At 38.5% G+C, this 25652-nt stretch overlaps 1 protein-coding gene and 1 long non-coding RNA gene across 11 annotated transcripts in view; one reads left to right on the top strand and one right to left on the bottom strand.

Annotated features, from left to right (window-relative positions):
• Window positions 1-25652, top strand: part of SCAPER (S-phase cyclin A associated protein in the ER) — a 154137-nt gene that overhangs the window by 27590 nt on the left and 100895 nt on the right. For 5 of the 10 annotated variants that reach the window (XM_065076208.1, XM_065076203.1, XM_065076205.1 and 2 more), the window contains 11 exons: window positions 1072-1188; window positions 2505-2665; window positions 16165-16427; window positions 16882-17106; window positions 18653-18823; window positions 19291-19366; window positions 19461-19578; window positions 19885-19996; window positions 20440-20580; window positions 23472-23627; window positions 24127-24269. In XM_065076208.1, the coding sequence (XP_064932280.1) occupies window positions 1072-1188; window positions 2505-2665; window positions 16165-16427; window positions 16882-17106; window positions 18653-18823; window positions 19291-19366; window positions 19461-19578; window positions 19885-19996; window positions 20440-20580; window positions 23472-23627; window positions 24127-24269 (1683 nt within the window). Of the gene's footprint in view, window positions 1-1071; window positions 1189-2504; window positions 2666-16164; window positions 16428-16881; window positions 17125-18652; window positions 18824-19290; window positions 19367-19460; window positions 19579-19884; window positions 19997-20439; window positions 20581-23471; window positions 23628-24126; window positions 24270-25652 lie in introns of all 10 variants that reach the window. The other 5 variants (XM_065076206.1, XM_065076204.1, XM_065076200.1 and 2 more) reach the window with 1 other exon arrangement.
• LOC135580507 (uncharacterized) lies at window positions 7324-13419 on the bottom strand. Its single transcript, XR_010475287.1, has 2 exons — window positions 9241-13419; window positions 7324-8687 (listed from the first exon to the last, which is right to left on the bottom strand). It is a non-coding gene; the product is annotated as an uncharacterized LOC135580507 (long non-coding RNA).

Below are 25652 nucleotides of genomic sequence, written 5' to 3' on the forward strand. Positions count from 1 at the left end.
TGGTGCCTAAGTTTTAGCTTTGAGAGGTAAATGAGAAGTCAGGTTTCGCTGCTGTAATTGGTGCTTGTAGAAGATGGGAGATCTGTAGTATGTGTGGAAGGATACACTCTGGTTCTTCTCTTTTCCTTTGTTTGTGTTTTCAATCACTCATCTACCTAGGCAGAGAAAAAAGTAGACCCAATGTGACAAACTCGTATTAGTTGATTGTAGGTTGTTAATCCTGCTACTAGTACTGCCACCAGTTAAAAAATAACATATGTAAGTGCTTTTCTGAATCTCTCTTCACCAGCACCAGGTGCTCTAAGTTTGATTTTGTTGTTAATTGTCAGTGTAATTTTCAGGTAATCAGGTAGCTTCAAGGGCAAGAATTAAAAACGGAAAAGAAAATAGCATCAGCTTCAGTGAGATGCATAACGGAACTGCTACCCTGGCTTCCACCTCAAACTATGACTGTTTGGAGGAGAACATTTGATGTTAGTGTCAGTTAACATAAATCAGCCTGTTCAACTATCTTTGCAAGTACACATTTATCAGTAAATGTTATTGCTGCCAAGGTTTGTTGTGTCAGTAGTATAAAAGGAGGAGTAGATGGTGATATTTTTGGTTAGTTGTAAAGTTTTTCTTTGTGTACTGGAGATATTTGATACCTATATTAACCAAAACAGCATTTAAACTGTGTTCAGTGCTCTCTTACACAGGATAGGAAAACTGAGGGTACTTTAAATGGTTGTGACCTTTGATGTGTATTGTTATTGTCACTGGAACTAGGGATATTTCCAGTCCTACCCCAATCCTTTCCTTTTAACTGGTTGGTTTGATGTTTGGTCCCACACTGATGTTTAAAATAAACATTGTGGTCTTGAGAGTACACATTGGTTTTGATATGGGTCTGGCTAATCTGGTTTGGAGTTGGTGTAGAAACAATGGCTGAGATGTATGATTAAATTCAGCAGTGAAATTAAATTAATTAATATTTTACAGCATTTGTTGGTGCTGTTTTTACTTTAAGGTGATAGAGAAATAATTATTATTGCAATTTTTTTTTTTAACTTTTCTTTCCTGAATTTGCAGACCTACTTCATTAGCTTGGGAAGTAAAGAAAATGTCTCCTGGACGCCATGTGATTCCAAGTCCATCAACAGATAGAATTAGTGTGACATCAAATGCTCGAAGAAGTTTAAATTTTGGGTATGGAACCAGATGTTGAGTTTATTAAAGCTAAAATAAGGATTCATTTGAAGCAGAGTTTGTGAATATACTATTTTTCAGTAGTGATCGATGCGTTGTTTTGCTGTTCATTAAATTATATATGCAATTATGTGCATTCATGGAAGAAAAGCATGTGGTCTGTAACAGAAAATCCTACCAAGGACTTAATTTTTTACTTTCTTCATTATGTATTTAGTGAATGGTCATTGACATGAAGAGAAAATACAATTAATGTATTTCATGTTATCTGCTTAATACTCTCTTCCTGCTACAAAACAAAGGTCAAAATGTCTGTAATTGCCATTTTAAAATTGCCAGTGTATGCAATGTGAATGGGCAGCTGAGTGTGCAAAAGGAAATACAGGTCAAAAAGAGTGAATGCTAAGTGAGATGACTATGATTCTGATGAACAGCAAAACTGCTGCTAGTTTAAATAGAGAGCATATTAAATACCACAGTAAAGCATCTTTTACTTGTTGAAATGAAAATCACTGTTTGAAAGCAGTTTGGCAAAAATGTGTTTAAACTCTGGTTTGGAGCAGCACTGGCTGGTGCTGTTTCAGTTCTGGAGAGCATGTGTGTGTGTCCAGTTTCTCAGGACATGTTTTTTTGGTTCATTCATGTTTGTTGGGGTTGAGAGCACATACTACTCTGTTCTATAAGTGGTAACAATGTCCTCAATAGAGGTCTAATGGCCGAATGGCGCCATCGGAGACAGGGGATTAGGCTTGGCCTCCTGGTTTCGTCCCATGGAATGGCACTACATCCCCATAGGATCGAAAAACCAAACAGAACAACTAGCCACATTTTTATAATTTATGGAATTATTCCTGATAGGTTTTTTTTGAGTGCCTTGATAAAAATAGGAAATAACAACAAATTGGCATCTTACTGGGCTTAGAGTAAGTGAACAGTCTAGTTATAGGGTTTTTTCCTGCACATTTGTTGGAAACTTGCAAGATCTCCATTCCTTTATCGTTGATTTTCTTTAGCTAATGAGGCAGCTGGATTTGTTGGGCTGTTTTAATCATTGTTGTAAAGCTTGTAGCACTGTTTTCTGTCTTCTTCTGACTCTTCTGTGACTGTGAATATGTAATAGACTATCAAGGTAGTTACCTAATAGAAACAAAAAACCCCCACAAGTCTTACTGAGGTTTTAATGTTCAATAACTACAAATTTGACTTTTTAAAACTCATTGAATGCCAAGATTAAGAAGAGAGTGTCCTGATAACATTTCCTCGTGAGCTGTTCTGTCATTTGATTAGACACTAAAAGAGTTGTGCCTTTCCTTTAGGAACCCCGCAGTGACGATTTCTGCAACGCGCCTGGCTCCTTCTGGTGTCAGTTGGGCTGATAAGGTGAAAGCCAATCATGGAACAAAAGCTGCCAGTCCTGAGCTCGCAACAGCACAAACCTGTCTGCCACCTCCAGCACAGAAGTCATCACGGAAAAATGGCAAGTCTCTTTAAGTGGCTTAAGTTATTTTCACTATCTGTGTGGTCTAAAGTTAGTTGAGAGTGTGATGACCTATTTTCAAACCAAAAGTAAGTCTACTTTTGCAAAAAGGAGGTCACATAGAAAGAGGCGGTTGACCCCACGCCTCAAGACCGCCTCAGATAAGAAAGAAAGAAGGGTAATTGTAGTAGGCAGTTCCCTTCTGAGAGGGACAGAGGGCCCAATCTGCAGAGTTGACCCTCATCGTAGGGAAGTGTGCAGTCTACCTGGAGCCCGGATCAGGGACATCAGCAGGACACTCCCCAGCCTGGTGCACCCAACAGACTGCTACCCACTGCTGATCTTCCAGACAGATGGGGAGGAAGATGCATCCCGCAGTCTGAGGGGAATGAAAAAAGATTTCAAGGCCGTTAAAATACCGGTACATAACACCCTGAGAAATGAAAGGTCTATGCTCACCCACTGACAATCCCAATGGCTGCAATTTGGAGTGGTTGAACAATATAAAGAGTAATACACGTCCAGGAGTCTGTAAAAGGGGAGTTACTTTCATTGGAGAATGCTTGATGCAGGGTCTTTTTTTACAGAAGACATTTTTTATATTGTAGACCTAAAAAAACTTTACAATTTAGTTTGCAAAGTTAGTTTCTTTGCACACCCTGGAACCATGAGATTCTGTTCAGAGGTGCTTTTTTTCCATTTATTTTTTTCATGTGTGGTCCCTGCAAAAAGAGCAGGCAGGATGTAAAAATGGATGTCCTGAAAAATTTCAAAGAAATGTTCATAATTTTTTTAAAGAAAAATTACTCAGAGAGCATGTATTAATTTGAGATTGTTGTACATTCAATCTAGTAGTAGTAGAAGTCACATATAGTGATTTGGAGATTTGTGGTATATTATGAAACAATGATACCCGGTCCAAATGTCTTGCAGTTGAACATAAGTGAGTTCAGTAGCACGTGGATTCTTGTGCTTAGAAAAAAACAATCAAACCCATACTCTAAAAGCGGTTGTTTGAATGGGAATTGATTGGTGCTCCTTATGTGAGGGAATATCTTGCCGTATGTAGTTGCAGTGAGCTGATTAGAGAACAGCAGTTGGCTGAGTTTCCAACACTGTAACTGAAGGTGTAATTCCACTTTTAATTTTTGCCAGTAGTTGAAGCTATTCATAATGAAACTATTTCCTGTTGATTATTGCTCATATTAAAGTGACAGACTCCAAGCTGTTATTAAAATACCTTTATTAGGGATTCACGTGATCTGCACTTCCATATGGATAACATAGCTTTAAGAGGCTAAAATGAAAACAAAGACCTTACGCTGGTTTTAAGCATTTAAAGTGCTGAAGAATCAGTGTTGTGCCGTGTTGGCCGTTACCTCCAGCTGATGAGTTCCAAAAAGAATGAAACTATTTAGGTCCTATAATACTGGCCTATAAGTGTTCAGTAATTTTCAAAATCAAATGTACTACGTAATTCAGACTTGAAACATTTCATTTTAAGAAATAAGTCATTCATTCTAGAGGCTTTGTTTATTCTTTAAAATCTATTATCTCTGGCATTCAACATTGGAGAATTTCAATGATTTTCTCATGCCTGAATTGTAATGTGTTTAACAAATCAAATTCTCTTTAGGAGCATGTTGTGCTTTGTGTGGAGGCTAGAATCACTTTGGTGAAATCAAATTAACCTCACCGGTTGGAGCACAAGAGGGTCTGTGAAGCTAATGCAAAGGGAGTCACAAAGGCTCTTCACGTGCATTATTGAAGCAGATCTGAGGCTTGTGTATCATCTGCTCTGCCTGCCCCCCAGCTAATGCACTCCCAGCTGTTAGGGGAGGAGGATTCCTCTTGCCACCCCCCGATGCTCTATTGCCCCTTAAAAGCCCAGCTGGGGCTTACAGTAAAAAGATTTCCTTAAAACCCTTTTTCTCCAGAGATTTCCAACAGCATTATCATTAGGTCTCACCATGGTTCTGTGAAGTGGGCGGGTGCTATGATACTGTATCTGTTTCATGGTTGATGGAATTTCCAAATTTAATTAAATACGTCCTTAGGGATTGCATTATTTTTCCAGATGTTTCTTTACTGTTTTTTTCTGGATGCATAATTAAATGAGGTTAAATCATCTTATCTCATTTTCCTCATTAAACTTCCTGTTAACTTGAATATTTTAATGAATCTTTTTAAAAGATAATTGTTTTCTTTCATGCTTGTATGTTTTCTACACTACAAAATGTAGCCTAGTCTTATTCTCTGACTGGTTTGTGGCAAGAGCAAAGAGAGGTTTAGTGGCAGCAGTACAGAGAGCCAGTCACCTCGCATGCAGTTGATTACCAGGTACTCTTGGTGAGAAGTGAGGTAGATAATACAAGTTTAGGGCATGTATTAAGACTGGAAGTAGGTGCTTTCAGTTAGAATAATTGTTTATTATTTGTCCATAACTTAGGAGAAAGGGAAGTAATCATGTAAACTTCTCAGAAATATCAGATGTTGTCTTCTGTTGCCGCACTTGAAATCTAGTTTTATGAATAATTGTTATTATCTTTCCTGTATTAATTGCTCATGTCTGTAGCTGTGAATACATATTGATTGTAATGTAGCTAAGACGTCAGACTTTGCAGGACATACAGTCCTCTAAAATAACTGTGCTGGTTTGGTCTCAGCTATACTGCCAGCTGATCTGTGGCAGCATGTGGAACTTCTGCAGGCTGAGAACAAATCACAGGCAGCAGAGGACAGTTTACTCCTGACTGGGTTGTCAAATTCTTAAGCACAATTTCTGTTGAAAATTTTACATTCATTCTCCTTTTTTTACTTTTTTTTTTTCTCTCATATTTTTAAGTGACCATTAAAAGTAGTCTGACAACATCTCATTAAAATCTTGCCTATTAACTCACCATCTCTTGTTACGGTTGGTAAGTTTACAACTTATTGCACCACTGCATTTTCTTTCTTTGTTTTGTTTTGTTTTGTTTTGTTTTCTCTTGTTCTGGTTTTCTTGTCTTCTGCCCTGTAACTGTGTTTCGACTGGGTTAATGTTTCTAGATTTGCTTCCAGATTCTCAAGTAGTCATAGTTTTCCAAAGGGCTTCTCAGATCGAGGAATACTGCTTTAGATTTTAAACAAAAGTGGGGCTGAAGGAAAAATAGGCTTTGGTAGAATATTACTTACAAGTAAATTTTTAAGAAGGGACACACATCTCCTGAGGTAGAACTCCTAAGAGTTTTGCAAATACTTGCCTAGATTTGTTTTATTGGTGTTTCCAGTGAGGCTGCTTGGCCAGTTCTTCCAGATGGAGTAACTTGGAAAGAGTCAGGCCCTGGTGGCTCTGAGGGCTTCAAGATGACAGATGGCTTGTCACTGCCATGTAATACAAGAGCAAGCAGGGACAGGGAGGTTCAAATGACACTAGAGAATGATCAAGGTAGTCAAATGAATTATTCATTAAGAAAACTCGGGGAGTAATTAAACCCAGGACGTGATAGCATGTGGTAGCATGTGGAGATGGCTGCTGGGCTGTGTGAAAAGAGTTCCAGACGTAGGGGAAAAAAGTGAGGAAGGGTGATGCTCTGCTGAGTATTAACTTAGCTTTAGGTTAGGAACTATGTGATCTAACGTCAGTAAATGTATTAGCTTTGCATACTTGTTGTTAAAAATGTGCCCGGAAATGATTAAATACTGAAGTGATAAGTGAATTAAAATGAAAAAGTAACTTCTTGTGTAGAGCTAGTTGTCAGCATAAAACTGTTAAACTGATTCCAGATATTTCAACAATCTGCATGTTAGCATTAAAAATGTTTTGTATTTTAAAGAATTCACTAAACAGCATTCTTTCAAACACAAGTATTTCTGTGCTGATAAATTAATTGCGTGAATCTTGAGTAATAATTCTGAATCTGATAGTTAACAAATACAAATTAAAAATTAAACATGTATGGCTTTTGCTAAAAGATTAATTCTTACTGTAGTAAGGGAGGTTATTGCTTTGCTATGCTCTGAATAATTTTAGTCTGATTCTATCATTTTAGAGTACTAAGAAATATGCGATGAAACATGGAATCAGCTAGGCAAGGCAGGCAAGCATATATATATTTTTTTGGTAGAACTAACTTCAGTAGATATTAGTAAAGTTGTTAGTAAAATATATTAGAAGATATTAGTACAATTATTATTAAGATATATATATATATATATATAAGATTAATATATCTTCTTATCTAGATGGTAGGAAAATGATCTTGAGGTAGTAGATACTACTAAAGGGTATCTCCTGATCTTTTTTAATGTAGAAAAGATGCCTTGTGTAAGAGCTGACTTTAAGTTTTGGAACAAGTAGAAGTGAAATCTTGCAACAATCTTGTTTTGCAAATGACAAGCGACAGGAATCGCCATCCAAAAGTCTGCTGCAGTAAAGCAATGGAGATTTTTTGTTTGATTTCAGCAGTCTTCTGAACAGTCTCTTGGTTGTCTGTATATTACTTGCCAGGGAAATTTCTTGGCCAAATTTTATCGTAAGCTGTATACAGCAAAATCTTTGTGGTCCTACCAATTAGAAGAGTTGGCGGGGTAGGAGCAGCTGTGGGATCCAAGGGTGTTGGGAAACGCTTCAGAGTTCAGGACCCGCGTGCGGAGGAAGAAATGCAGTCGACTCAATATGAGTGATAAGCATACTTCGTTTATTGATCGGACACAGCTTGCTTATATACTGTTATCATTAATTATGCCTACTAGTCATTATATGATTGGAGTGCATAGCAAATTAGCTCAGCCCTACTTGCGATTTCTCTGGTATGCTAGTTCCTTATCCTCCCGAATACACTTCCACAAAGTTGCTTGCAACAAGCTGTTCTGTGACCTTCAGTAACCTGCGGTCAGCATTTTTATCTTACTGTTACTTTCGGTCAGTACTTTTCCACTTGCCTAGTCATTCTCATGCTAACTGAGGCCTACCCGGGCCTACCCATCCTGACTAAAACATTTCTCTTAATACAAAGGGTCAGTATCCCCACCATGCCCTTTCTCCTCAAGCCATTCCCCAATAATTCCCCCTTTTTCTTTTTGCGCGAGCATTGCTTGATTCATGGTGCGTTCAAAAAGCTTTCGAAGACATGAAAAGGTACAACTTATGCACATTGCTACTACAATTATTATAATAAGTAACATAAGCATACTTTGCAAAAGCCCTTTTAACCATCCTCCTAACCCAAACCAGTTTGACAGCCCCTCTAGCCCAAAGAAGCCCACATCTTTCTGGATCTTTTGTGTATGATCCATAAGTTGTTTAATCTCCTCATGGATGGATCTCGACTTATTCTGTAAATCCATAAAAATGTTTTTCTCGTCTTGCTCTTTTGTGATCTATTATCATAGATACATTGGACGTTAAGAGAGTTAATAGTCCCAAAATACACAGTCCTCCAACAGCGTTAGAAGGAATTCCTGGTTAGGCTCTATCTTCACAGATCAAGAATACACCATACAGGAGGTTTTAGGGTCGCTGTCAATGATATCCCTTGCGTTCTTCTGTGAAGCATTACACCGTCGAGTTTCATTTTTGTAGTCACCAAGGGTAGCATTAACATTTTGTAGTTTGTCCATTCATTTTCTTGTATACTGTTCTGACACTTTTCACAAACCGGCTGAATACAAGCATCCATGGGCATAGATGCCAGCAATTCCAGTTCCTGTGGTTCGATGTCTGCTTCCAGGTGGCAATTAATCCAAAGTGCCGTGTTAGTATTATTACAGTTCGTTGCAATGCCTCTGCATCAACCACTATTTGAAACAGTCGTGTGATGCTGCTGTAGTCATCAAGGAAGACACCAACCAAGCATGTGTAGAACGTTTTTTCCAGAGACATCGTAGTTAGGCATATAGGTGGTCAGTCATGTTGGCTAAAGTAATCCACATGTTAGTCTTTGTCTGTGCATGCATCCAAAACACAGCAGCTGCAACAATCATTGTCAGGAAGATAACACAGGTTTCACGTTTCGTGCTGGCAACCATTGCAGCTCCTGATCTGTAAAAACATAAGCATAACCTCTCTCCCAGGTTATCAATTGGTATGGACTTTTCCATTGAACGTTAACTAGTGATTTGACCATAACTAATGCGGGTTCTTTCTGATTTAGCATGGTTTTGGGTCATAGTTACAAAGTGTTTCATCCCAGGGCAACCCCAGGCTGCACCACTTAGATACAAGTGACTCACCACACACAACCCCCCTGACAATTCACAGTTCAGAATCAGATACGTGTGTTGGATCTTGACTACGTACTCAAAATCGCAAATCAAATTCAAAGGTTCCTTAAATTTCGCAAATGGTACATATATGACAAAAAGGATCATGGCCTTAAATTCATTCCCTGCATTTTCTTGATCAGAGTGACAATTGGTATATTAGTCTGTTAGCATTCTCATCATACTGTCCCACAATAGCCACAGGTTGTTTCATAGACAAATCTGTAAGTCCAATCAAATGCAGTCATCCTGTAAAGTTGTCATAAATTCATCCCTCAAAGTTTCTAACTCCATTTTGGCTGTCATATTTATTGGATATTATTTTCCCTTACCGGATTGAAGTCCTGTTTCAGATTTCTCAGGGTAGTATTTGCTTTATCAAAAACATTGGCTGCTAAGTTCCTTGAAGATTTCTCACTTGCACAAGCAGATCTGCAACATCCAAGCACCTTCCTGTAGGATATGCAACTAAACAGAATTCTCAGAAAACGTTATTTGAGCTTACAATTCACTTAACAAATCCTGACCCAAGAGAGGTATAGGACTTTTAGGCAAATACAAGAATTCACGTATTAAAACTTTGTTCCATATTTGGCATTCCGTTTGTCTCAAAAAACGGCCTTTCTTTCGTTGTCTCCCATGTCCTCAAAAACTAGCATGGTGAATTTACTAAGAAGTCTCGTACAATTAATTACCATAGGATAAGTCCATCGACAAATTTTTGGTTTAATTGTCCAGTTTAATTAAAACTACGGGTCTGCTCAGGATGCCTTTAAACTTCACCCTCGAACGGCTCCATTCAGTATTACATCGCTGCAGTGGGGGGAGAGAGAACCCCCCCTTTCACTGCTTTAAAAGCGGGCAGCCACGTTTTTCCAGTTGTTTTTTCTTTCTGTGCAGTGTAGATATAACCAAGGTCACGCAGCTGGCATACTGGCTGGTACGAAGTAGGAGGCTCTGGGAAACTTCTCAGTTACAATGAGCTGCACACAGGCTTGGGATACTTTGCTCTTTGTTTTCCCATTTCATTTCAGCCATAATACACTTTATATGCAATTTCAAGTAGCTCAGCAATAGTCACATTCTTTAGCTCCATTTACCTTTTACAATTTAGAGATGTCAAAAAAAAACAGTATAAACCAGTATAATAAACATAAATCCATTATTCTATTGTCCTAGATCCAAATCAGTTCACATTCCAGCAACCTTTAAATACAACTTCATAACTTCATACAATACCCCAAGTTCACATCTATCATAGTATTTTAACAACTTAAATGCTTTTCTAGCAATATAAGCAATTACTTTAATGTGTAAGGATGCATCCTAAGGGGGAGCAAGGTGGAATTTTAGCAGTGGAACCGGTTCCCATTGTAATTATCTCCCCAAACAAGATTCTTTTGGTACCAAATATGAATATACAAACTAAAATACTGAGCTCAGATACGAAAACCATATACCAAGTTCAAATAAGCAGATGAATCACACTTACACCAATTTAAGACAATATCTCAATTTTTTGCATTGCACCTTGAACCGCTTACTGCTCAGCCAGGTGGAGATACCTCTGGGTCTCCCTGACAAAATGGGTCAGTGCGCGCTGGAGCCCCATTTGGCATCCGCCCCCCCCCCCGCAGCAAGCTGGACTGGGCAAGGCCTTTTATTAGTGTCTCATTTGGTGCGCTACAACTGTTATTCTAAAACCATGATTCTTCACTTGATGTGCATACAAAAAGGCCAAATTTAGTGCACCGAGATGAGAGACAGCCTGTCACAGAGTTGCGCAAGTCTGGATATTGGAATAAAGCTAGTACACTAGAAAAAAAAAATATAACAGCTACTACACATAAAATCTTAACATCATGTTCATGCAGTAGGGAGCTAAATTACTCATGATCTTTTATACTATCACAAAACGCACCTTTTGAGTCAACCGATTCTCATGATTTAACAGTCTGTGAACTTACTGTACCATATAACAAAGACCTACCAAAATTGCAACATGCTTAAACAGATACCCACAAAGAAAACAGGCTAATAAGGAAAACATTGTGCCGACTTCAGCAAGTTTACTGTGACCTGCGTGTTATCAGTTAACTCTCTCTCAGCTGTCTGAAATGATTTAATGATCTCTTGTAGGGATTTATTTTGTCTTACTCTTCTCACCCTAAAAACAACATTAATTGCAATAAGGTGTTATACTTCAAGATTCTATTCCCCAGACACTTTTCCCAATCATTTAACTTATACAGCAGCCACCATTAATTACAATATTTTACAAGATCTTCTTTCCTCATATTTCCAAGTGCTTCCCTATGTTTTGAAACACCTCCCAATACCGATTTTTTATGAACACGACTGAAAACAGTAATTTCTGACCCCACGGAAAAGCACAGGGCTGCTTGCAGCGTGAGTGGGAAAAGTGGAGACAAAGTTTTACGGTGCACTTATACCACAAAGAAACAGTTCTAACAACAACCAGTAAAACAATTAACTCACATTCCTGACAAGCTGCTTGACTTTCAGAGAGGCAATAAACAGCAGCACATAATATGCACTGTAAAACTCACAAATAACATGTTGATAGCAAACTTTAGCATTCTCTACTGCCAATTCCAAAACCAGTGCTTCCTTAACTTCTAAGTTTTATACCCCGAGTCCCCAGAAACACCCCTTTTCCCGTCACGATTATCATGACCACATTGCCGACTGTCAGATTCACTTGCTGTTAACTGATCTCACACAGTTCTGTTGTCCAGTTCTATTTTCAGTGACTTCTTCTGTTCTCTCGTGGAAGTTAGAGGGTTAAAATGCAGGAAAAGCAGATTGGCAAAATTGGTAAAAGGAACTGATAGTACACTTGTTTACGACTTTAACATTCTCAGCTTTCACAGGTTCTTTGAGTAAGTTGTCTGACACCAATCCTCTGAACTTGCTGTTCTCACCAGGGTTAGATGATGGTACAGGAGGCTAACCGTTTGGCATTGTTCCTCCCCCCGCAGCAAGCTGCTGAACCATCGGGGGTGCCGAAAGCACAGCAGGGGATTGCATAGGGAGGGTATCGCAGACACAAACCGGGTGAATTTCACCGCAACTTTCAGGATACTTATCAGGCTGCAACGCTGCAAAAATTCCGGCAGCAGCAGACCGTTCAAGCTTCCATGTAGTTACTAATGATTTAGCTTCTGTATGTCCATTGCTGACTTTATCCCATAATTTCTGCTCTACACTGTCCCAAAGTTCAAGTTTTGAGTCACTAATGCTCGTAACAGTCTTTTCAGGTTTTAATTGCTTCATTGTAGTATTTATCAGTTTCCAGATGGTTACAAGGCCGAGAATATATCTTTCGCGGTGACTAATTGCCTTCCACAACACAGTTCCCATCTTTTTCCAAGTCTCTATTTGAAAAACTCCTGACAGGTCAGCAGGATACCTATTGCCTCTGCACCAAGTTAATAGTCTTTTAAGGTTCTTCGCTGATAACGCAGATATGCCCGTTTCCATCGGCGGAGCGGAAGGCTCCATTTTGCCGAGTTTCTGTGAAGCTACCGCGGCTAAATTCTTTTTCACTTTATGACGCTTAATATTATTAATTACTTCCCTCCACGGTTTCCTCAGTTTCTTAGCTGTTTTATCCTCGTCTATGACCATATCCCACAACACGTCCCCTAATTTCCTCCACTCTCCTTCATCAAACAATAAATCAGGATCCTGAAAACACCCCTTAGTTTTTCCCCGTTGCTACTAGACCAGCTAGCTGTTTAACGCAACTATAATTAACCCCTCGCTTTTCTAAAAAGCTTTGTAAAATATCTAGGGCCACCTCGAAATCCATAACCTCTGTACTCATAATATAAATAAATACCTCTTCTTGAGCTCAAAAAACCTCTTTGCAGCCTTCCAGTGTGCCCGTATACGGCGAGCTTAAAACTTCAATCGCCCAGGCGTCGGAGTCAACACATCGCAGTACAATGTTCGGTTGCTCTTGCCCACCGGCCGCTGCCAAACCGGTGCCGTTCCTCGACCTAATCCGCAGCACGGGTCCCTGTTCGGGCGCCAGATGTTGGGAAACGCTTCAGAGTTCAGGACCCGCGTGCGGAGGAAGAAATGCAGTCGACTCAATATGAGTGATAAGCATACTTCGTTTATTGATCGGACACAGCTTGCTTATATACTGTTATCATTAATTATGCCTACTAGTCATTATATGATTGGAGTGCATAGCAAATTAGCTCAGCCCTACTTGCGATTTCTCTGGTATGCTAGTTCCTTATCCTCCCGAATACACTTCCACAAAGTTGCTTGCAACAAGCTGTTCTGTGACCTTCAGTAACCTGCGGTCAGCATTTTTATCTTACTGTTACTTTCGGTCAGTACTTTTCCACTTGCCTAGTCATTCTCATGCTAACTGAGGCCTACCCGGGCCTACCCATCCTGACTAAAACATTTCTCTTAATACAAAGGGTCAGTATCCCCACCATGCCCTTTCTCCTCAAGCCATTCCCCAATACAAGGGGCCTCGGCAGCCCTTGCTGTCCCTTGCAGTGCAGGACATTACCCTGCACAGCCTGTGTGCCTGGAGCTTTCTGCAGTACATCTGTTTGTGATTCTTGCAGAATTAAAACCTCGTTCCCTGGAGTATTGCTGGAGATAAGAGTGTCTCTGAGAGGGTAATAATAGGTTTAGATCACTTGGTCCTGTAGGTGATAATATTTTTTTTCATGTAAAGATGAAGAAATGAAAACAAAGCCAAAGTCGCTTAGAGGGGTCAAATGGAAAGTGTGTGGTAAAAAATCTGTATCTTCTTGACTGCCGTTCCCCTCTCTAATCAGTGGTGCACACTGAAGCATGTGCAAGTGCACGCAGGGGGAACGAACATAGAAAGGCTTTTTGCGGAGGTGTGCTGTCTGTCGTTACTGTCAGTAATCTGAAGAGATCGGCTGTAGTCATTCACACAAAGTTTTGGAATTTTAAATCATGCAGCGAATTTTCTAGAGTAGAACAGTTTCAACAGTAAAATATCAACTTAAATTACCTTTTTGCATCTGTCATATTATCAGTATTTTTAAGGTTATATGTTATGGTATATGGTTATATGTATAAGCTTATATGTTATATGTTATGTTAAAAACAGCTATTGCATGAGCTGTTCAACTAAGGCAGATGTCAGTACAGTCCTGTTACCTTCACTGCTAACTCAGGATTTACACCAGCCGTTGGTCTAGGCTGCCATGTTTTGTCCTGAGGTGTTAAAAGAACCCTATAGTTAAATGAGCACTTAATGATTGCAAAACGCTGCATGCCAAGGGTAGCAAAATATGAAAGTGCCATTAGTAGTTCTGGTTTAGGCTCATTTCCAGTTTCCTGATTGCTGCTGATGTTGAACATCAGTTCAAGACCACCTAAAAGTAGCTTAGTCTGGTTGGTACCACTGTCTTATCTTTTACCTAAAATAATGTGCATTTTTATTCACAGTCCTATGGCTGTGCCACTGCAGTGCTTTGCAGTAGAGCACTTCTAGTCAAAGTGTGGGTACCGGGATTCCTGTCCTTGTTTTAGGGTTGCCCTGGGGAGAAACCTAAAGAGACTCAAGGATTTTTTGACCAAACAAATTTATGTTGAGAGGTCCTTTTTGTGTAGTGTAAATTGCTTTAAAATAAACATATATGTTTTGAAAGGAAGAATAAATACTTTGTTCTCTCCTCTCCCTGTGGGTGTGTTGACCTGCGTATAGATGTTACTGGCAGTCCATAATGATGGGTCACTTCTTGTAACGTGACTATTGTGTGGTCCTGCTGAAAGTGGGTGGTATTTTTAAAGTGCATCACACTTTCATATTTTTTAAATCACTTTATATTTTGCTTTTAAAAATCAGATCTCTAGAAATGCAGGTTTTAAGCCAGTCTATAAGTTGATATGGTGCAATTTATCATAATATGCAAATCATTCCATTTACTCACCACCCTTGAGTGTTTCAAATTACTTTTTTTGACAACCCAGTATGCTCATATTTATTCCTATTCATATTTATGTTAAATTTTAATGTTTGAGCTCTGATCTTTATGCCTGCGCTACAAGACCATCTTTGTTAGTAAAAGCTTTAGAAATACCCAGGGAATGAATTCTGTTATACAAGTTCTATCCTACATTTTTCCCTCTGTAAAGTTGGCAGTTTAGTGGGATTTTTTGGTTCTTTACTCCTCCGGGTAGAAATAATCTCTGACATCCTTCTCTTGCTTTTATTTGAACGATCCTAAAAATAGCTTATGCCAAAGGTATATTGGAAAATATTGCACATAGTTCTTGAGTTTTTTGCAAGAACTTTTGTTCAGCAAATAGACATGTGAACTTAGCTTTCACACTTGCAAGCTGTACCATCAGGTCTCAGAATAATTAGTCATTTCAGAATGTAGGGGAAATTATGTGCTGGTATTAATTTCTGGCCACAAATACGTTAAACATGGAGAAAGGGCTTCACCATGATATTCTAGAAATCTGATCGCACTTACCACCTGATACGTTAGGCAGACCAGGGTTACTTTGAAGGCTTTTCAGGTACGTACCAAGATTAGATATCAGAAATGTTGATCAGCAAGTTGTATTTAAGAGCTATTTAGTCATCAAAGTAAATTGAAGAAAACTACTCTTCTGTTTTCTCCTTCAGTTTGCCGTCGCACTCTTGCAATATTTTGCTATTTCCTGGAATCCAGGAAAAGAAATTTTCCGAAAGCTGACACTGATTAGTATATTTTTATTATCAGAATGAAACAAATGGAAAAAAGTAAAGAAAACATTTCTATGAGAATAGTAAGCCACATTCAGGACAATGCTTTCCACACTAAGACGTGCAATTACATCTGTACTGGCAGATTTTCCCTTCGGCAAAAGGCCTCTGGTGTTACTGTTGCTACAAAGAAGAGTAAGAGTGTGGGTGCTTTGTTGAGCTTTGCCATCTTGTGAAGCAGCAACACAGGAGTGAAAAGCTTAATTATCTGTTGCCATTTTTCACATTATTTTGTGTATGAGTAGCTTCTTGAAGTGACAGAACTGATCCCATGCATAGAGATGTTCAGTGTTTGTAAAAACAATAGCCCTGCTTTTGTTAAAGAGTATTTAATTGATGTTTTTTGTAATACTGATTTTTAAAGACGTTTTTATCACATGACCTTTGTAATGCTGTAATAAAATAGTTGTTTATAAGACTTCTATCCATAAGTCTCCCTTTCTTAGAATGGCGTGGTTTATTTTTTATGTAGACCGAAAGGATGCAGAGGGCTGGGAAACAGTTCAGCGTGGAAGGCCTGTTCGATCTCGATCCACAGCTCTGGCAACAAAAACTCCTGTAGCTGCAGAATCACTGAAGTCCAAAGGTGACAGTGACAAAGAAAACGTAATTTCGCCACCACTGGAGAATAAGCATGGCAGTTCTCTCCCTGACAGCGGTGCATCCAAAAGCACGGAGCCTGTACAGAAAGAACCTTTCCATCAGTCTGAAGGTCGTCTTACTGAAAGAACTCAGGTCAGTACCATTTTGAACTGCTTTCTAACCTTAAATCTTGCAACTTGAGAGCATTTTCTAAAGGTAGTGTTGTCTAAGGCTTTTGTTCACTAACCAGTTTGGAAAGGGATTTAAAAATAATGATTACTTAGTTACATTTATGGAAACACATGAAGATGTTAACACAAATAGGCAAGTTAAAAATAATGAGATGAACCATATATTTTACAGTGTGTTGGACAGGTTTCTGATGTTTTCCACATAGTCAGCATTAGGCACACTTCATACATAGAAAAGTTCAGGTAGAAAGATCCAACTTTTGCAGAGTTATGAGCAACTGAAAATACCTGTACGTGGGGTTATTTGCATCACTTATTGTAAGGTTGCCAGGTATTTTGTTAAAATCCTTTTGACGCTAGTGACTTTAAAAATCAGTATCTTACATGTCATTGATTTTGCAAATGTCTCTTATTAGTTCCCAGCGCCCGTCTCAGAGAACAGTGGGAGCACTGGCACACCGGTGCCGGAAGATTCTTTACAGACAGTTTCTGAGATGCCTCCAGTTCTCACAGATACTGACTGCACTTCAGAAACACTGCAGATTAATGAAGCTTCCTCCCTGCTCACTGACAGTATAGACCAGCAGCAATCAGAAAAAGCAAAAACTGAAACTGAAATGGATCCCTCAGATATTTCAAATGTGAGTGCTGCCAGATTGGTAAGAAATCTTATAAGATTTCTGAGTAAATAATAAATATAATCCTTAATTTTCTCATTCTGTGTTGCACAGTGTTTATTGTTAGCCTGCTGTAGAAATGTCTGTACGGTATTTGAAAAAACAAGAAAAAACTGTATTGCACGGATACTGTTAATGGTAGGATGTAATTAAAGTGTCTGAACTTGAACGAGAAAGACAGAAATGCATTATTGCAAAGGAAGAACTGTGTTCTCATTGCTTTTACAAATATGTTTGCCATAATATTTCCTTCCACTACTGATTTTTTTAAGTCACTGTCCTTACGTCCTCACTCCACTTTTGCTAATTATTCAAGCTGGAAACACATGAGATATTGAAATTCTGATAGAAACAAATGTAGACTTCTGCCTTTTAAGAGCAGCTGAACTGCTCTCTTGGGTCTTCCTATACAACTAGCAATTTGGATGAATGCCATTCGAAAGCAATGAATGTGAAATCATTATTCTGCTTTTATGTGGCTTCCCAAAAAGAATGTCTTGTCTTGTCGGTAGAATTCTGTAGGTTTCGAGGTGTGTCTGCTTTACTGGGGTTCTCTGAGTGGAGAATTGCAGTAATGCTACAGAAAATTCAGGTTATACTTTCAGGTTTTGTTTTTGTTTTGTTTTAATTTTGTTTGTTTGTTTTTTCTGAAACTGGGTTAAATTTCTGATTTATGGAAGTTTTCTTATAGAACACTTTAACATCTTTTACAAACTGCACTCCTACTTGGGTAATTTCCAAGTCAAGTATCCCTTTGGTTTTTGAGCTGATTTCTAGCATCTCATCCAGTAACAGTGTTTCAGATTCTCAGTTATTAACAGTTGAACATTCTGACAGTTTGGTGGGACCTATCTCTCTTGTGAGCATTTTTCTTCTCCTGATTTTTGATACTTTGAACACTGATTTGTGTATTGTGGCACATTGCTTGGTAGCTGGAATGGAAATGAACTGGTTAATACTGGATGTTAGAGAAGGAGAAGGTAGTCAGCATATTCCAGCTTCCCTTCTTGCCTGACTATCTTGTCATTCCTGTTGAAAAACAAGTATAACCTGAGATTCCATTGTGTTAACTATGGTAGAGTTTCCGGATACAGTTCATCTGCAGGTCCATTTTCATCTTTAAATAATAATTTGGAGCACGATTCCTTTTCTGGAGATAACAGCAGGACACACTATTAATGTTTTGGAGTATGCATTGCTTTGTCCCTAAGACTAGGTATTTAAAAGAATAAATAGAGAAGAGCTGTCTTTGTTCATGTAATATGTTTTGGAATGATATGAATGAAAATTAATTTCTTAAGTGTTTCATGGAGCTATTGAATGAGTTAATAGTTGCTAACAGTCTTGGTGGGGTGTATATTTCAGTTACCTTCACAAAATTTAGCTGTAAGGAACTACAAGTAATTAGAAGTTGAACAAAATGCTATATAATTCGTATTAACTGTATGGAAACCACTTTTTTGTGCCTGCTTCTGATCTGAGTGTTTTTCTGGTTTCTTGTTTCCCACAGTCCATGGCAGAAGTCCTTGCTAAGAAAGAAGAGTTAGCAGATCGCCTGGAAAAGGCAAATGAAGAAGCCATTGCTAGTGCTATTGCAGAAGAAGAGCAATTAACTAGAGAGATTGAAGCAGAGGAAAACAATGACATTAATATCGAGACTGACAATGACAGTGATTTCTCTGTGAGTGCTTGATTTCTTTTAAAGTGCCCAACTTCTTTGTCAGCAGAGTATTAATACAGAATTTGTTAGTGTTTGTTTTTGCAACTGGTTTTATATGCAAATGAAGTAGATAATGTAATGTAATAATTATACCATACTATCTAAGCTATATTTACTCTTGCTAAGCTCAGCAGCACAGTGCTGCTGAGTGGTACAAAGTCATCTGATATTGCAGTCATTGTCCTGCTGCCTACTGTGTGCAAAACTGGGAGAACTGGGGCTTGTTATTGTCATCGCTACTGCACAGAAACTACTCCAGGTGAAGCAGAAGTCTCCCTTTCTGCTATCAGAAACAGCATCTGTCTTTGAGAGGGCTGATTCAGTTTGGAAGCATTGCTGAATATCGCTGAGTTTGCACTCTTTAATCTGTGTATACGCCTGCACATTAAGGTTTATGTTTTTACTGTCTGGATCATATCAAATTTCAGGCTAGTATGGGCAACGGAAGCGTATCTTTCTGTGGTATGTCTATGGACTGGAATGATGTCCTGGCAGATTATGAAGGTAAATTTTCATATATTATTGTCCTTATGTTGAAATGACAGCAAAATTTAGAAAAATGCCCCATTATCAAAATCTTCATTGTCTTTATGTACAGCTCGTGAATCATGGCGCCAGAGTAATTCTTGGGGAGACAGAGTAGAAGAAGAGCCTGCACGTCCACCTGGTCATGGGATACACATGCACGAGAAACTGTCGTCACCGTCACGCAAAAGGTTTTAGAGTTGTTACCTGTCTTGATTAGGCAGTGAAAATGCAACCAAACTCATGGCTGCGTAAAACTTCATAAATCTTAAAGTCTGTGGGTGGATATATTATTTTCATATTGAACTAGACTTGTACTACATTGTCCAGTACATAAAGATTTGAAGACTAGAACAGTATTTACATTTAGAGGAAAATAATTGCCCTCCAGCGCCCTGTTTGTTTTCTCTTACCAAAAGTGACATAGAAATGTTTGCAACGCTGTCAGTTAACTTTGTCTCACTTGCTTTCGCTCTGCTTTTTTTTTGAATTAAAAGAACAATAGCAGAATCCAAAAAGAAACATGAAGAGAAGCAAATGAAAGCTCAACAGCTGAGAGAAAAGTTACGTGAAGAAAAGACACTGAAGCTTCAAAAATTAATGGAGAGGGTAAGCTTTCTGTAACATAAAGGAGCTGGTCTGTTGCCCTTCAGAAAAGCTTATTTTTCCACATGGTCTAGAAAATTTTCCTCTGAGTCTGAGTTCACGAAGTTTGCACAGATGGCACGTGCATCACACATGTTAAAGAAAGCATTATTTCAAATAATAAACTTCTGCAGGAGCGTTGCTGACATACTGTACTGACTCACGTTCAGATAAGACATGATAAAAGTAGAAACATGTTGCATGTATCCAACGTAAATGCTAAAACTCATCAAATTAAAGCAGTTAGCAAATCAGTGTACTTAGAGTTAAACTTAATGCAGGCTTTCTGCACGCATCAAAATGTTTTATTACTGTAAATATGGCTTCAAACATTAGAAAATTCTGAGGAAAATTTAGACACTGTTTTCAGTTACTGTGTTAATTATGGATTTACTCATTATTTACAGGAAAAAGATGTACGGAAATGGAAAGAGGAATTATTAGATCAAAGACGCAGAATGATGGAGGAAAAATTACTCCATGCAGAATTTAAACGTGAAGTGCAGCTACAAGCAATTGTGAAAAAAGCACAAGAGGAAGAAGCTAAGGTAAGTTATTTTGTTTCGAAGGGCAGCTGTTTGATAGTCACATTTGTATATGTTTTTACCTCAGAGTGCTCATGAGTAGGTTGTGAAGGATGGTACAAGTTAGATATGAATACTTGTGAACCATGAAGTGGATAAACACCGATTTCTAAAATGGACAGTTTTTCTCTAATATGAATTTAAAATTAATTAGTTGTTGTTAGACTTCATGGTGGGTTGGACCAGAAGATGGGTTGAAGTAAAGACCTGGTAGTTGCCTTGCTGCTTGTGTTCCTCACAGAGAGTACAGCAGCGTTTTCAGTGATAACTGCTCCTCCTGGAAGGAACAGAAGATCTGGTTCCAGCATGTAGAGTGAGAAGTGGGGAAAGCTCATTGCTCATCTCCTTTGTTAAACATCCCTTCTAGATCCAGCATTCTGTGTCCTTAAACAATGATTCTGTTGCTGTATTTTGTACCACTAATATCATTAAACTGTTGGAAATACATAGAAACCTCCAGTTCACACATGGCAATTATTCTAATATAAGTATTTTGCTTAGCGCTCTTCTGACTTAAATACGTAATTTCTTAAGACAAGCACTAGATTTATGCTTTTTGGTTTACCTTACTCATATTACTTTGATAAACATTGTGGTGGTTTAATGCCAGCTGGCAACTTAGCACCACCCAGCTGCTCACGCAGTGTGCAAGGCTGCTGAGCAGTAACTAAACCAGCCCTGGGTTATCCACATGGGTTCCAGCACAAATCCAAAGCACAGCCCTGTACTGGCTACTATAAAGAAAATTATCTCTATCCAAACAAAAGCCAGCACAAAATAAATGAAATATTTTAAAATTGCTTTGCCAAGTAAGGATGATATGCATCTCCTTAAAACTAAAATGTTGCATTATATAGTGAGCACATGTCCCAGCTCTGATTGCAGCTGTTCATCCATAGTATTTAAGATAAGCACAACAAAACTGATGGAGCTTTTAAACTTAGTTGCTGTTTCTGTCTCTTGGATTAAAATGATTTCTAGATTATCTGATTCAGTCTAACATACCTTCATTATTATTTCATGACACCAATGTGACTTCTGTAATCATATTAACTAAATGACAGCATATGTTTGAAGTATTGTGTGTGTTTAAATGTGTGAGATCTGGTGCCTCTTGAGGTTCTTGTGTTCTAGAAATAAATGTTAATTGGGCCAGAAGGCCCTAGAGAAGTAGCTGATGAGGACCATAGCTGAAGACCGTGGTAACTGTTGCTGCCCAGTTGGTTATCTAAATTCCCAGTGCTTACTTGTTTACTGAACTGTGAAATCCATTCTGTAGATGGATTCTAGTCAGTAAAAAAAGCAACAAAAATACCTTACTGCCCTTTACATTATCTTTTGTTGTCTGTCCATGTCTTTTCTCTTTACTAATTTCTTTTGTGGATTCAGCCAGAGCATGAACTTCGAGTACAGCAGAAGAATTTCTATTTCAGTCATAAGGTTGAGTGTGGTTGGTAGCTGATAATTTTTTCTTATTTTCCTCAATAACTTTGGTTCTAAAATTTTTATTTTATTAAATCAAAGTTAAGTTAAATAAGGGTTTGGTTTTTCTCATTGGCAAGGTTTAAGGCAAGGCGGCAATAAACCGTGGCAGACGCTCCTTGTTATCCCCTTTTCCTCCTGCCACCCCTTCCTTTAGATCGGAAAGATGATAAGAAAGATAAGGGGAAAGGAAGAGAGACAGACTTCAAGTTGGAGAGTTTTAAAGGGTTTTGCTAATGCTACTAATAAATAGAGAGTATATACAAAATATGCAAAACCAAACTCAAGTGCTCAATCTGGAGTTGGCGTCACTCCGCAGCAGAGCTCCAGCAGCTGCAGCTCAGGCCCCCGGAAGTCATGGGCGGGACTGCACAGCAAACTGGAAGCTGGTTGCAGGATGCAGGGCCTGAGGGCTGTGGATCACAGGCAGACAGGCAGCGTCAAAGAGAGAGAGTGACCCTCGTGACCACCCTCTTTTGTAGGGGGTATGGCGATTACGGGATGGAATACTTCCACTGGTCAGTTCTAGTCACCTGTTCCATCCACCCCTCCTCAAACACACCCCTCTCACAACAGAACATGGGAAAACTCAGTCTTTCTTAGCTACCATAGTAATAAATCTAAACACGAGCTTCTTCAGCATTCCGTTGGTCTCTTCTCAGCACCCAGTACAGCATCCTAGGAAAAATATGCAGGCTAAAACTCAGAACAGTACAGCCACCTAGAAGAACTGAGGTGAAAGAAAAATCACTAAAAGAGAACCGGTCTTGCTTTTGACAAAACCGGGACAGAAATAGACTGTACTGATAAGCAATATTAAGACAATGAACTTCTTTATTTTATTTTATTTCTTATTCCTAGTATGTATGGTTTTACTTTTGTATTCAGCAAGCACTTGTATATTTAAAGTTAGATCAAAAGACCTGTTGGATTCTAGTAGTGTTTACGTATTTTACTGATCTATCGAGCTGGGTCTTAGCATTCCATATATTGTGAATGAGAGAGTAGACTATTGAACTCTTGTTGCTGAAGATTGGGAAGAATTTCCTGGTAATTTACCTAAACTTTCTTGTTTTGCTCTACAATTCAACTTATCTTTTTTATATTCCATGAGCTATCCTGTAAAAACAAATAAAACAAACCTAAACAAACAAAAAACAACAACAAAACCCTCAAACAAAGAAAAACCAAACACAAACAAACAAAAAACACAGGAAAACCCCCCCACCGAAGCTCCTTCTCAGCTTGGTAGTTATCCCACCTATTCTGGAGAAATATCTCACTAGTTTAATTAACAAATGGATGGAATTCACTAAGACTGAAACTTCTTTCAACTTCTCAGAGCTTTTCTTACACTTTCTGCTTATTTGCAGGTAAATGAAATTGCATTTATAAACACCTTAGAAGCTCAGAACAAACGTCATGATGTGTTGAATAAACTAAAAGAATATGAACAACGCTTAAATGAATTACAAGAAGAGCGTCAACGAAGACAAGAGGAAAAACAAGCACGTGACGAAGCAGTTCAGGTGATCTATCTGTAATTGCAGGGGGGCAATGAAATATATATTGAATTTTCATTTTGGCTCTGCACTCTGTTGCGTTCTATCTTACCTCCTTTGTTCGACTTTAGAAAATTACACTCTGTTTCTCCTTAATGATGTTTCAGCAGTAAGAGGGAGAAAGGTAAGTCTTTAAGTCTCTGTAGCAGATGTATTCTAGATGCTGGGGGGATGATTCCTGCCTGTCTTAAGCTTTTTTAGAAAGTATTTGTTACTTGATTATAAGAAAATCATTATGTTTTGGTGACACAACTTTGAGAGAGGAAACAGAAACATGTTCCTTTTCATATGCCTACTGTCATAATTATCATACCTTTTACAGGATCAGTGAAATCCGCCATGGAAATGTGTGTGTGTTTCTGTCATCCTGGTGTGGGTTGTTAAGCAGATGTTAAAATACAGTTTGCCTTAATTCCTTTTTGTTTTTTCCTGAAACAAAAGTTAGAATTTACTTTTCTATAACCAGGAGCGCAAAAGAGCCCTAGAAGCAGAACGGCAAGCCCGAGTCGAGGAGCTGCTGATGAAGAGGAAAGAACAAGAAGCGCGGATTGAACAACAGAGGCAAGAGAAAGAGAAAGCACGTGAAGATGCAGCACGGGAGAGGGCCAGGTAATTCGCAGGAATTGCATTGGTTCCCTGCTCTTCACCGTTATCCTTTCCAGAAAACTGCAGCTTCTTTATAGCAAAAGTACTTTCTTAGGTCTTCAGGTTTAGTATTTTAGAAAGTAACAGTAAAAATATTCTTGATGATTGGTATGAAAGAAGAAATCAGGTGAGTAATCATAAATTCTGTAATAGATTTTTGAATTCCTTGGATACATGCACAATATAGCATGCAAGGCTGTATTTTATTATATTAATCTTAGTTTTATTGCTAACAAGACCTTTTAATAATTTGCCTTTTTCATATTTAGATTGGTTTTCAAAGGAAGCAAGATTAATGTCCTCGTGTTCCCCATTTCCTCCAGTCTCCAGTAACTTTTGGACTTACTGGCATCAATTTGAATTCACCTTTTTGTAGACACCAGAGATTACATTTGTGAAGCGGAAAGCCGAGAAATCACGCTTCATTAATTCTGCTGCCTACGAGCCACTTGTTTTATGTTTTTGCCCATAATCAAAAGTCCATAAAGGAGTTTTTAGATGAGCTCTTCTCTTTCTTTCTGTTAAGCCAAACATGGGGTGCAGAGAGGAGTGTTGAGTGGCATTGTGGTGTGTGAAGAAAGGTTTACTTTCAAGTCTGATTCAGGAAAACTGCTCTCTGCTTGTTGTTCAGTTTGCCAAATTCTATTTGTATTCACCTCCTATTATTCCTTCTTTCTCTACAGTTCCACTCCCACACGCATTCCACAAAACCTAAATAGAAGGTACATTTTTCTATGACAAGAAGTGTTTGCTAGTGGTTCTTTAAACATGTTTATTGTCACAGCTTGTTGTCTTTGAAGCTGTCATGAAGACTTTTTTCCTCCAAATAAAATATTCAGAAACGTATTGATCACCTTCTTTCATCTTCTGAAATAATGAATAATTCTACTGTGACATCATAAAGAAGTTCAGCTTTCAATGAGATGTTGAAACCTAATGAATTGTGGATAGAATCTGTGCCCTTGCCCAGGACTTCATGGACCTTTCTGCAATATTTTGAGCCAAAGTCACAATGAGATTGAGTGAGCTGGGAGGGATCCTTCAATATCTTATTCACAGGCACTTGAGGAGGATTTGGGCTACAGAGAGTGTTTTTGTTAGATAGACACTGCATATGTAAGGCTTCTACATCTTTCTGATATTTGAGTTTACCCTCATAGTAAGCAGATGTGAGATGATTGTCCCGTTGACATCTTTGCCTTCTGAGGTCTTCTACAGTGAGGATTTGTCTGAAGGTTCGGAGCATGTAATTCTTTGCTCTGTTTAATCAGTTTTGAATCTGCCACTGTATTGCACACCATTTCTTTCGTTATGACATATGAAGAACAGCAGTTTCCATTTGCCTTC

This window comes from Columba livia, chromosome 11 (genome assembly GCF_036013475.1).
Source record: "Columba livia isolate bColLiv1 breed racing homer chromosome 11, bColLiv1.pat.W.v2, whole genome shotgun sequence".
Taxonomy (NCBI): domain Eukaryota; kingdom Metazoa; phylum Chordata; class Aves; order Columbiformes; family Columbidae; genus Columba; species Columba livia.